Source organism: Engystomops pustulosus, chromosome 8, assembly GCF_040894005.1.
Source record: "Engystomops pustulosus chromosome 8, aEngPut4.maternal, whole genome shotgun sequence".
NCBI classification, from domain to species: Eukaryota; Metazoa; Chordata; class Amphibia; order Anura; family Leptodactylidae; genus Engystomops; species Engystomops pustulosus.
The window spans coordinates 69,444,419-69,458,809 of NC_092418.1; the positions used below are offsets into that span (position 1 = coordinate 69,444,419).

General features: G+C 39.9%; 1 protein-coding gene across 4 annotated transcripts in view; it reads right to left on the reverse strand.

The window, feature by feature from the left end:
- PARD3B (par-3 family cell polarity regulator beta) overlaps positions 1-14,391 on the reverse strand; it is an 862,331-nt gene that overhangs the window by 159,568 nt on the left and 688,372 nt on the right. For all 4 annotated transcript variants that reach the window (XM_072121091.1, XM_072121090.1, XM_072121094.1 and 1 more), the window contains one exon: positions 14,244-14,379. In XM_072121091.1, coding sequence (XP_071977192.1) covers positions 14,244-14,379 — 136 coding nt within the window. The remainder of the gene's footprint in view (positions 1-14,243; positions 14,380-14,391) is intronic.

The window sequence follows — 14,391 nt, forward strand, 5'->3', positions numbered from 1 at the left end:
CGGTCCATCCAATATCACGCTGTGTTCTATGTGCCGAGATGAGCAGAGCAGCTGCGGCACTCGGCAGTGCAGAGCAATTATGCCGGGAACACGCAGCAGGTGGAGTGTTCTGTACCTGCCCGCCACCGATTGGATGGTGAAAGAGATGATTAGCATATTGACAAGCCCCACCTGTGCTGCAGCTCCTCCTCTCCTCTCTCTGGGGGTCATATCTAAGGAACAGAGGTGGCTAGGAGAAAAAATCGAATTGTCCCCCTATATTCTGGTATGTTAGATTGATTACATTTTGGGTGGTGAAATGTCCTCTTTAAATAAGGATAAACCTTTGTGAGCCTAGTGGTCTTTATGACATGCAAGTAGTGTATATAATAACAATAGTTGTTACATCTTTAGGAGGCAGGGCTTCTACAAAACCAGATTTTCTGTGCCAAAGTTTTAAATAGAACATTTATTTTGCATAGTGGCCATCTTCCTGGAGGAGACCACCCACACAAAAGACCACTTTCAGATTTCAAAAGACTGTTAAACATCCAATATGGATTAAACATGTGTAATCTAAACAAGATCTGTGATGTATCCACTTTACACCAAAGCCTGTTTTAACCTTTCTGACCAACTGAAATTTTTAATTCTCAATTTTCTACATTCCAGGCAGATAGTCATCCCATTAAAAACTTTTACCGAAAGTCTGCTTTATTTTTGGATGATTTTTTTTAAAACAACATCTTTTTTTTTGTAGAATGTTATAACTTCACAAAGTCTCAAGTTTTGAGGCACATGTTAAGCTTTCAAGTGACTTTGAGAGGCCTAAATAATAGTAAATCCACATTACAGAATCTATACCCCTCAACATATGCAAAACCCTTTTTAGGAAGTTTGCTAACCCTTTAAGTGTTTTGCAGGGGTTAAAACAAAATGAAGGTGTGATTGAGAAATTTAAATTTGTTTTCCGAAAATACATTTATTTAACCCCAAAAAAATAACACATTCTGTGCCAATGTGTGCCAATATTGTGTATGGTAAATCACTGTATGTATACAATATAGAGCATTTGAGGGAAAGAGCAGATATTTATTGTCACATTGTACAGGCTTTAAAATTATTATTTTTTTGGTAATAATTTTATAAATAAAACAGATTTTGTTGACTATTTCTGATTATTATCTATCGTTCACTGTACCATAAAAAAATAATAGTATATTTATTCTATGAGTCACTATGATTTTGACAAATCAGTGGGTACGGAAAGTATTCAGGCATCTCTTTGTTTCGTTGCAGCCTATTGGTAAGATCAAAAAAGTTTTTTTTGCTCATTAATGTGCATACTGCACTCCATCTTGACAGAAAAAAACATATTTGTTAATGTATCAAACAAGAAAAACTCAAATATCACATGGTCATAAGAATTCAGACCCTTTTCTGTGACACTCATATTTAACACACATAATGTCCATTTCCTTCTGATCCTCCCTGAGATGGTTCTAATTCTTCATTGAATTCCAGCTATGTTTAATTTAACTGATTGGACTTGATTAGGAAAGACACACACCTGCCTATAGAATAACTCACAGCTCACAGAGTGCATGTCAGATCACATGAGAATCATGAGGCCTAAGGAACTGCCCAAGGAGCTCAGAGACATAGTTATGGCACAGATCTGCCCAAGGTAACAAAAGAATTTCTGCAGCACTCAAATTAAAGTAGTTAAATCAACTATCTTGGCCTGGCTCTCCAGCCAAAGTATGCAATCATGGGAGAAACTCCCTGGTGAGAAAGGAAAAGAAGAACCCCAAGATCACTGTGGCCTCAGTGCAATACATATGAAAGCCTGCATACAATTTACAAAAAAACACACAAATGACTCCCAGATTATGAGAAATAAGATTCTCTGGTCTTATGATATGAATATTGAACATTTTGGTGTTAATTCTAAGCAGTATGTGTGGAGCAAACCAGGCACTGCTCATCACCTGCCAAATACAATGTCAACAGTGACACATGGTGGTGATGGCAGCATCATGCTATGGGGGTGTTTTCAGCTGTAGGGACAGCTTGACAGGTTGCAATGAGGGTCCCCAAATCCGGAATACTTAAGATCATGTGATATTTCAGTTATTCTGAGCAAAATAAGAACTTTTTTGACATTACCAATTGGCTGCAATGAGGGTCTGAATACTTTCCATACCAACTATGCCTCATTAATTTTTTTTCCACTTTTACAGAATGAAAACAAAAATGGAGAAAATCTCATTTGTTTAAGTATCACCATCTTTTCAGAGGCATAACTTTAGTATTTTCTGTTGACAGAGCAAGATGAGAGCTTATTATTTTAGAGGAAATGTATATTTTTAGTGGTATTATATTGGAGCACATAACTTATTTTGAACAGTTTCTTGCACTTTACAATATATTTCTACGGAAGGGCGGTGTTTTGGGAACTTTAATTTTATTTTAAAAATGCTTTCACCTTTTTTTCATGCTTGACTGCGATGTGTAATGGGTTAACACAGAGTTATCTCTGATCAGCAGTGGGTGTCAGTCGTAGTAGAACCCAACTCATTATTCTACCCAGGGCTGGCGCCAGCACCCGGCATACCCAGGCAAGAGCTAGGGCCCATGGCACTCATGCTACACACTGCCCATCACCTGGGCTGACGAGAGGACGGGTGCTGGAGCCGGGCTGGCATCTAATGTACATTACACATGCCGCTCACTTGGGATCGTGCAGCTACTCCTCTTCTGCATGTGACAACACTTCTGCCCTTCCCCTCTGCCTCACTTCAGACTGCTTCTCTCACGCTGACATAAAACAACCATCAGACACGCCCATCTGCATAGCTATTGGCTAGCCAATCTCTCACTGTGATTGGTGCCTGCAAACAACTACAACTCTAATATTTCCCTGTGATTGGCTAGTGATCCTGTCACATATCTGGAGTGATAGTCCAGGCTGCTGTCTACAGGAGTGGCCAAGGGAGACAGTATCTGGATGACGGGGGCTACAGTGGACCCCATATAACGGGTATTGAGAGGGAAGTAAAGTTTGAGTAGATATGACCCAGCAAAATCCTTTACAAAACTCCAAAAACCTGTAAACTTAAAACTACAGCTCCCAAAGTGTCTCTGTTTCTAGGGCATACTAAGAGTTATAGTCCTGCAGCATACTGGGAGTAGTTTTCCCCCTGGTCTTCCCACTATTTTCATGGCCTGGAGGGAGTTGAAGTCCTGCAAAGCCAGACCTCCCTCTTGCCTCTAGGACATGCTGGGAGTTGTAGTCCAGCAGGAGTCACACCTCTCACTCTTATCGAGGACTTGCTGAGAATTGTAGTCCTGCAGAAACCAGTCATCCACCTCGCTTCCAGGACATGCTGGGAGTTGTAATCCTCCAGACCTCCCCTGCACACCTCCTCTCCTCTATAACATGCTGGTAGTTGTAGTCCAGCAGGGCTCCCCTGCTCTCCCCTCACCTCCAGAAGATGCTGGGCGCTGTAGTCATAGGGTGCATGTGCAAATCGGGTGCTGGCACTGGCCCCAGAGGAACTGTTTGTAGTAACACTAGTATTCCATGACATAGTAGTACGTTATGGAGCGCAAAGGGGTTACACCCTTTACTCTCTGTCATGGGGACTGTATATATTTAATTTAAAATTGCCACACTAGTTCACTGCAAAGGGGCCCACTGAGGCTCTGTTGCCAGGAACTACTGAAACCTGGAGCCGGCCCTGATTCTACCATCATATAACTGTGAACCCAGCAAATTCAACCCCTTAGGTGCTATGGTTGATATTTATAATGGAATCCATGTGGTTTAAATAGGGAGAGTCTCTTTTCCTCACCCCATTTCCAATATTACAAGATAATGGGGGCCAATAGTTATTGCGGCAGAGAACCTAACAAAGGCCTCTCGGTGTGACATATTACTACCCCACGTAGGTCCTGGAAGACACTGGGGCTCATTTACTAAGGGTCTGAATCGTGCGATTCCGTCGGGTATCCCAACGATTTCCGAATTCTGGTGGGATTTTGGCACATGCGATCGGATTTTGGTGGGTTGCATGCGGCGGAAATGGGGGGCGTGGGTGTCGGAAAACTTGAAGGATTCGGAAAAACCGCGGTATTTAAAAAAAAAAGTGATGCTTGACACGTGCTTACCTGCACCAAGAAATAGAAGGTGAACTCCAGCGGACCTCTGCGCAGCAGCGACACCTAGTGAATATCGGCGCACAGACCTTAGTGAATCACGGCCGGACCTGAATCAGCGTCGGAGAATCCGCCGCTGTATCGCGCCTGGACCGGGTAAGTAAATGTGCCCCACTGTGTCAACTGGTGAAAGATATTCCATGAAAGCAATTGTTTAAGGCTGCATTCACATGTGGCATTTATATTATGTCTCCATTTTTGTTCTTATATTTGCAGGGATATTTTATTTCTTCTCCAGAACACAAAAACCTACATACTGTACTTTCTACTTGTATTCCAGTCAGCATTATCCTGTCAACCCTTATAGACTGCAATACAACCAACATGTTATGTATACCGAATGTTGAACGTTGTAAAAGAAAAAAAACATAGGGTAACCGTGTTTTTCTTTTTTTTATTATACAATAACCCCACAAACTTTCAATGGAAGTCATTCCAACCAATCCGAATATCTAGACCTGTCATTTTATTATATGTGTAACTGCCACCACTACAATTACAGTCAATCTGTTCAAAAGAACCAGGACATGTTCAGAGATAAAATGAATAAATCTATCCCCGCCTGTGTTCAAATGTTAGAAAATGTTATGTTCTCTACCAGTTTGAAGATATTTACTTAAACCTTAAGAAATCCTTTTAGGATATTACTATGAAATTAGAATTTGTATGCCAAGGTGAAATTATACTTTCATCTGGTACTGCCTGTTATCAGCATTAACCTATAAAACTGCCTTGGATAAGATTTCAGTCTTCTCATTCCACTCCTCCCTCATCAAAAGTATCCTCATTTCACCTGTCATTTCCCTGAAGTAGATTTGTTGAAGCTGAGGGAACCAGCAGCAGAGGCATCCATGTGAACGATGCCTTAATTACACATGGTAGATGACAAATGAAACTGTGACTGTGCTGTAAACTGTGTATAAACTGCACCATTTATCTCACAAACTATTTCTGCCCTTACAGGAACAGCTATAAACAACATTTTCTTAAGCAATCAAAATTTAATACTTTTATCAGCAGGTAGAGCAAACAGTATTACAGCATAAAAACATAACCGTGTTTTTATAACGGAAGACTATCCGAATAGTTCATAATTTAGCTTTATGAGGATTGCAGTAGTAGTTAGAACAAATTTTCATGTTGTTCTTAATATCCATTACCAGGACCTTTCATCAGGGAAGTAACACTTGTCCTGTGCGCAGGAGTCCAAAGAAAAAAAGCCGATAAATTGGACACATACTCTCGATTTTGCCGCTCCTCATGACCTACTATTTATGGCCTTCTGTCGTTTTGTCTTAAAGTATATTCATCTCAAGACCCCGATCTGTCTCATCTGTCTTTTTCTATGTATCAGATGCTGGTAGAATGTTCAGAAGCTAAATAAAACCCTAGATAAACCCTGAACTATGATAATCTAAGCACATTGTCAGCACACAGCATCTCATAGCACAGAGGAATCATGAAGTGTCTGCTCAGCCGGCGCCCACAGAGCTCAATCTTAAAATAAGGAGCTTATGCGGCGATAGAAGAAAAAGCAGCATTAAAAATCTGCAAAGTAAGTGGTCAAAATACACTCACCGGCCACTTTATTAGGTACACCATGCTAGTAACGGGTTGGACCCCCTTTTGCCTTCAGAACTGCCTCAATTCTTTGTGGCATAGATTCAACAAGGTGCTGGAAGCCATTACTCAGATATTTTGGTCCATATTGACATGATGGCATCACACAGTTGCCGTAGATTTGTCGGCTGCACATCCATGATGCGAATCTCCCGTTCCACCACATCCCAAAGATGCTCTATTGGATTGAGATCTGGTGACTGTGGAGGCCATTTGAGTACAGTGAACTCATTGTCATATTCAAGAAACCAGTTTGAGATGATTCCAGCTTTATGACATGGCGCATTATCCTGCTGAAAGTAGCCATCAGATGTTGGGTACATTGCGGTCATAAAGGGATGGACATGGTCAGTAACAATACTCAGGTAGGCTGTGGCATTGCAACTATGCTCAATTGGTACCAGGGGGCCCAAAGAGTGCCAAGAAAATATTCCCCACACCATGACACCACCACCACCAGCCTGAACCGTTCATACAAGGCAGGATGGATCCATGCTTTCATGTTGTTGACGCCAAATTCTGACCCTACCATCCGAATGTCGCAGGAGAAATCGAGACTCATCAGACCAGGCAACATTTTTCCAATCTTCTACTGTCCAATTTTGATGAGCTTGTGCAAATTGTAGCCTCAGTTTCCTGTTCTTAGCTGAAAGGAGTGGCACCCGGTGTGGTCTTCTGCTGCTGTAGCCCATCTGCCTCAAAGTTCGACATACTGTGCGCTCAGAGATGCTCTTCTGCCTACCTTGGTTGTAACGGGTGACGATTTGAGTCACTGTTGCCTTTCTATCAGCTCGAACCAGTCTGCCCATTCTCCTCTGACCTCTGGCATCAACAAGGCATTTCCGCCCACAGAACTGCCGCTCACTGGATGTTTTTTCTTTTTCGGACCATTCTCTGTAAACCCTAGAGATGGTTGTGCGTGAAAATCCCAGTAGAGCAGCAGTTTCTGAAATACTCAGACCAGCCCTTCTGGCACCAACAACCATGCCACGTTCAAAGGCACTCAAATCACCTTTCTTCCCCATACTGATGCTCGGTTTGAACTGCAGGAGATTGTCTTGACCATGTCTACATGCCTAAATGCACTGAGTTGCCGCCATGTGATTGGCTGATTAGAAATTAAGTGTTAACGAGCAGTAGGACAGGTGTACCTAATAAAGTGGCCGGTGAGTGTATATCTTTATCACGGTTACATCACTATATCATCACAAAGATTTTATGACTTTCTTTTACAAGCAAACCCCTTTAGAGGAATTATATATAAAGATTCTTATCCAGCACGGCTTTGACTCAAGACGCCCCATGGAAGGGTGAGCACACACAAACAACTAAATCTTTTTTGCCTTTTATATATAAAGATTGCACTGCTTCCTTTCCTTTCTCCCAATTACCATTATGTAATAAAACAACACAAGGTGAAGGCTGAAAAAGGAGCTAAGAAGCACATCTCACCGGTTGACTGTGGGGACCACATACTCCAAATGGGAGCCATTGCTCACCAGCCCGTAATTCTGCATGACCCATTAATTATTATAGGTAACCAGAAAGAAGCTCAAATCATTTATGGAACATTGATCATATGCGTTTCTAGACACACTGCATTATTATTGGGGTTGAGTTTAGGTGAATTCAGACACTGTAGTTATGTGCTGTTAAAATCACTTCAAACTGTGTTAAAAATAAGTGTATTATGTGTGAAATATATTCAATGTATTTGACTTAAAATAACTGATCTACAATGACAGCCAAAGCACATATACTTGCCATTTCTGATACATTTCTGAATGTGGTTTTGACCATAACTGATCACAACCTTGTACGGTCTCTCAAGCACCAAACATAGACCTTGCTGTTCTATATATTCTCTATGGCACTTCCAGAAAAGCTGAGTACTTGACTATCTCCATCAGTACCATAAACTGTGAAAGGACACAAGACTTTCTATAAGCTGGGCATACATTACATCCAAACCAGCAAGTATTTTCTAAAAGGAATAGAAACCAAACTGTAGACAGCCCTGTTTCTGAATTATTGTTCCTCATCAGTACAGTGTAAGTACCTGGTTTGGTTAAGTGAGAGACCATAGAAGTGAGTTATGTAGAGAAAGAAATCCCTTATAGCTATTGCAAGCCACCCTTAAAGGGATTCACCACATAAATTGCCTATGTGCCGTTACTGCCTATATAATATTCCCTGAATGTTCACCAAGTGATTCAGCAGTTCTGCTACTTACATTTGTGCCGTCTACAGACTCGTATTCTCTGACCGTCCTTCTTTCTTTACATAAAGAAATTAGGAGGGGACTGCACAAGAAGATTATGTTGCTCTTCCCTTTTACCGGAGTCTGTCAGTGAGACTGACTGCGAGAAAAAGAGGCACAGGGGGTGATGCCATTAGGACGCACCACAGAAATGTGAAACAGAAATTTCTGTATATATGCAGAGGGCAGCATGTGAGAACGGGGGAAGGATGAATCTCTCAAAGGAAGCAAAACATAAGTGCACATGTCTAATGAAAAAATTTATTGAAAAGTCGCCAACTCCTTTAAGGGAAATCTACCATGAAAATAAAGCATGATAAACCTAGGACATATAGATCAAGGCACCATGATCTTGTTATATATGTTATCAATGCCTCCTCCTTCTAAAATCAACTTTTAAAACTATACTAATGATCTGAAGAGCTATAGTAGGTGTTACCAGAGCCACTCCATGCTGTAGCTTCACTTGCTGTTAAACTGTGCAGGAGCACTTCCACGCTCCCACTGTGTGCTTAAAATTTCTCTGCTGCAGTGAGATTACATCAGGCAGAGGGAGTAGGAAAACTGCTGAGGAACGAAGGGGGAGGGTGAGACAGTGTAACAGCCTGTAAAGCTGCAGCAAAGAGGGGCTCTGATAACATCCACACACCCCTTCTGGCTCATTAGCATAATTGAACAAGTTGACTTTAGAAGGAAGGAGGCCATGAATAATAAATACACGAAGGTAACCACAGGCACGGTCCCTGTATCTATGAGTAAATGCCTCTAGGTCACAGTTTTCAAAATGGTATTATAGTGTCTTTGCGTCCCACAAACAATGACACCTTACCCAGTAGTAAAAAGTTACAAGTGCTAGAATATGGTGAAGCAAGGTCTTTGAATTTTTTTTAAAGATATTAAGGCATAACTAAACTATATAAATTTGGTATATCTGCAATCATACTAATCCAAAGAATAAAGAAGAGTTGTCTTCTTGGCTGCACATTGAAAGCTGTAAAATAAAGTTCACCAAAATATGGTGCAAGTGTGTTTTTTGCCAATTCCACCACAGTTGGAATTTTTTTCAAATCATATCCAGTATACTCTGCTAGTGGAAAACATATATGTGTGTCCATTTATTAAACCTTGTTAAAAATGTAAAATTTATCCAACTAAGGAATATATACTCATACTGCACGAAAGCCTGATAAGAGCATGTTCACACAAAAAAGATCGTCAATTACCAATAAATCCTCATTTATATAGCATCATCAAACTTTGCAGTGCTACACAGATCATAAGTTACTAATACAAACAAAATAATACTTTGCACAGTAATAAAATAGTAAAAGCATTTTGCTTGTGGGCATATTCAATGATGCTCATTTTACAGAAAATTTGGCAGAATTCTTTTCACAAAGCTTTGTATGACCATAACCTATCAGTACCTTGTTATGACGGTAGGTACAGATGTACAGATGAGTACCTCATTGTGGATTTGACACATTGAGGAAGATTTGTCAAAAGTTCATGGTAAGACCAGTCTAAGGCCTCACTCACACTGCCGTGAGCTTGACTGGACCACATCCTGAGTGTAGTACAAGGCCGGGTAGTGAAGGGATGGGGAGTGGGCACTACTCACCCCTCCACTCTCCATTCCACTCTTCACATGCCTCTGCACCTTTACCAAGTGCCATAGACTTCTACTGTGGCCGTGATTTGGCTGTAATTTGTTAGGCCATATCACAACCACATTAATGGGGCCTTATACTTCTCTAGATTTATCCAAGTGATAAATCTGTTGCAGTATCGAGTCATATTTTGCACCTTCAGTTAGTTGGCTTAGTTTACGCCAGTTAACTGTGGCAAAATCTGGTCACACACCTTTTGTCGTACTGGTCCTAAAAGGGTCTAACCTAAAGGGTCTAAAAAGGTCTAAAGGGTTTAAACTGTATTAAACCCTTGATAAATATGGCACAAGGCATTTAGAAAGATTTTTGTGCAAATTACAACAAAATTCTCTGTCATTTATTGAGGCCACAGTCTGACATTGTGTTTTTTGCTGCATTTTGAATGGAGGAGCTTTGCCATGGGAACATGTGTTCTGGAATGAGTACCTGGTGGTCAATCCAGAACACATGCGTTTCAGTGACAAAGCTCCTCTAGTTCTGATGCAGTCATAAACGTGGAAACATGGCCTGAAGAGGCATTCACACATTCTGGTTAAATTATGTTTTGAAATACAATTTAATTGGATTTGGGGGCAGGGCTGGCTTCTCCCGTTTGCACATGCGATTGGTAATGAGCACCACGTTTTATCCCCCTATAAAGTTGTAAAGTGCTATGGAGCATGATGACGCTATATAAAGATGATTATTATAATTGTAATGGTTACTGATTGCATGCATTTCAGTTGAAATGCATATGTCATAGGACGACCCCCCCCCCCCCAACCAACCAATGAAAATAAGCTCTTTTTCTAATCCTTGTATAGATTTGTTGTTGGCCTCAATTTTTTTTCCATGAACCCTATTGCAAATGAGTGTAAGATTTTCCAGATGCAAACTTGACATGTGTGAAGATACTTTTGGAGGATTTTCCATCTGCAACTTTAGTTTGAGATTTCAATAAGTTTTAAATAGAACATGTAAACTATTAAACTTATCCTCACTAACTGCACAAAAATGAACAAGCAAACTTTCCATGAAGCTGCTAGGTGCAGAGCATAAATAACTTTGATGTAGATGGTGAAAAGATATAGTAAATGTGTCAAGAAGAGAAACAACACTCAAAGTCCTGGCTATAAGATAAGAATATTAGAGATACATTTATAGGGCCAAGCTGTCAGTCACTATGTAACACTATTATACCTGTATTCTTAGGTTTTTCAAATAACTATCAACATTTTCTATTATAATAGTCCTGGTGCTAATCTAATTGTAAAAACTATAAAAATATAAAAAGCTGATAAATAATTAATTTAGCTAGCTCGACGTACAAGTGCCTCTCAATAAATTAGTAAAAGTTATCAGCAAAAAGTTATTTTTTTTCATTAATTCAATTCAAAAAGTGAAACATATATAATATAGTGTCATGGAAAACTTAAACGTTATTATCTCAGAAAATTGGAATATTACAGAAGACTGTAAAAAGAAAAAATTATTTTGAACACAGAAATTCTGGCCAAATGAAAAGTATGTACAGTAAATGCACTCTATAGTTGGTCGGGGCTCCTTTTGCATGAATGACGGCACCAATGCAGCGTGGGATTGAAGTTTGATGGCGCTGCAGAGATGTTATGGAACCTCAGGTTGTGTGATAGCAGCCTTCAGCTCTACTGCATTGTTGGGTCTAGTGTCTCTCATCTACCATCCATACATTCTCTATAGTCTATAGGGTTAAGGTCAGGTGAGTTTGCAGGCCAATCAGACACACAGTGATACTGTGGTTATTAAGCCAGGTATTGTTACTTTTGGCAGTGTGGACAGGTACAAAGTCCTGCTAGTAGATGGCTGCGCTGACTTTGGTCTTGATAAAAACACAGTGGACCTATACCAGCAGATGTCATGTCTTCCTAAACCATCACTGATAGTGGAATCTTCACACAAGACCACAAGCAACTTGGATTGTGCCTTTTTACTCCTCCTCCAGACTCTGGGAGCTTGATTTCCAAATTAAATGCAAAATTTACTATTATCTGGTAAACAACACCTTGGACCACTGAGCAACAGTGCAGTTATTTTTCTCCTTGAAGTCCATGTCCTGGATACGTCTGGTGGCTCTTCAAGCACTGACTCCAGCAGCAGTCTACTCCTTCTGAATCTCCCTCACATTTTTTAAGCCTTTTTATCAACAATTCTATCAAGGGTGCGGTTATCCTGGTTTCTTGTGCACCTTTTTCTATCAGACTTTTCCTTCCACTCAACTTCTCATTAATCACTCTGTGAACATTCAGCTTCTTTACCAATGACCTTTTGTGGCTTACCCTCATTGTGGAATGTGTCAATGACTGCACATCTGTCAAGTCAGCAGTTTTCCCCATGATTGTGTCACCTACTGAACCAGACTAAGGGACCATTTTAATATTTAGGAAGCCTTTGCAGGTGTTTTGGGTTAATTATTCTAATTTGATAACAGATAATGACTTTGGTGTTTTCCTTGGCTATAAGCCATAATCATCAATATTAACATAAATAAACACTTGAAAAAGTTAATTCTGTTTGTAAAGACTCTATATAATATATGAGTTTCACTTTTTGAAATGAATTACTGAAAAAAATAACTTTTTGCTGATATTCTAATTTATATAGAATCTAACCTAAGATAACATCTGTTTATATACAGGAAAGGTATGCTTAGCTCTGTCCATTAACATGGTTACAATGATTTCAAGGTAAATACAACAAAATGACTGCTATTTTGTAACAATTTGTCAGCAACAATTTTGCCCCAATTTCTTGACAGTAAAATGACAAATACATCTAAAATATGTTTCCATTCCATGTGATAGAACATCTTGTAATGTTGACAGACTTATTGGTAAAAGTTTTAATAAAAAATGAGCCGTCAGATGGCCCAGCGCAATATTATCTTACATTAGACTTTTCAAATTGCCCAGGAACAGTTCAGAAATGTGACCAAGACATCAGGACATAAAACGACATAATTTTTTTTCAATAAGGTGTTTCAAAGCTGTTTGGCTGCTCAAGAAAAGTAAATATGCATATATAAACAATAGCCACAATGGGAGATGGGGATTTACAGAAAATTGTGGCTTAATGTAAGCCAAAAAACAGGGCTGCATAATCTAACTCTCACTTGTTGAAAAAATTGGTGTGACCCAAAGCCATTGTATGTCCTGAAATAAAACCGGAAACACCTCATGCATATAGAAATAGTACAATGATTTCTACTCTGTGATACAGTATCTAGAGCCACTGGGGACTATGGAGTGGACTATCGACTATGGTGGGCAGGAATCTAGAATAATACAGTTTTTTTTTCTACACTACCGATATAAATTGCAGACTTCAATGACTGGTTTCATTATTTAAGCATGATTCAGTGTATACATTGGTGCTGGACAATGGATTTGTGCTCCCATTATCTACCTATCTATCTACCTACCTGCCTATCTATCTATAGCACATTACTATAATTCTTGTTTCACCTTTGTGAATTGCATCTGGAATTCCCCATTTATAGCAGTAAAAGTAAAAAAATGATGCCCAAACAACATCTACATTTTAGTTGGTAGGAAGTACCTTGATGCATCTGCATATTGGTTACATATTGGCAAATAGAAATGAGCGGACCCAAAATTTCCATTCAGGCTAAGGGTTCAGATGCTGGCTGAATAGCCAGTCCACAAATTTATGCCACTGCTCAACTGGCCATGGCTATCTAATGGAAGCCATGGCTAGTTGTCCAGGGGCACCAATTTGTCGAATGGGCTTTTCTCCCACCAATCTGGCAATATATTTCTGGGGCGCAAGGGACACACCCAGACCCTGAATCAGAACACAAAATTCAGATCTGCCCAGATTTTCACATCTACCCCCAGAGCCCTTCTGACTCATTAGCATAATTTACAAAGTTGAGTCCGTAGTTTCTCATGCTTGATTTTGATGCTAGATTACCTACAAGAACCTTGTCCTATGACAGTTCATCAATTGGAGATTGGCACCTGGATCCTTCAACAATCAGCTGTTATCCACATAGAAGCAGATGGCTCCATACACTCTGAAGTGGTGGTACTGCGTTAATACATGATCGGCCTCATTTATCAAAAGTGTAGGAGAGGACAATTGTTTTAGTTGCTCAGGGTAACCAATCAGAGCTCAGCTTTAATTTTATATACTGCTGTAAAAAAAGCTGAGCTTTGAATGGTGGCCATGAACAACTAGAAAAGTTTACCTCTATGACACTTTTCGTTAATCTCCCCCATTATCTCCATTTCATTGGAATCAAAGCAGGTCTTACATAGAGTATCTAACTTACAGACAGGGTTTTAACAGTGTTGTAACTGGGCTTATTTATATGGTCAATGTGCAGTATTTGTCTGTACATAGACATGACTGTCAAAGAACAGGAATTGTAATGTTTATATCCAAAACTTTTTGATATTTTACTAGCAGATGTTTGCTGTAATATTATGTGTACATACTTTATCATCAATTCTTACCCAACTCTGCTCATATTCCAGAAACCGTCCTGGCACATCTTCGCTTTCATACAGAGAGAAGCCTTCCCGTTTTGCCTGCTGATACTCCATCCGTAGCTGTTGGATTCGGTCTACATTTCCAGATGTGGGATGGCCACTAAAAAATAAA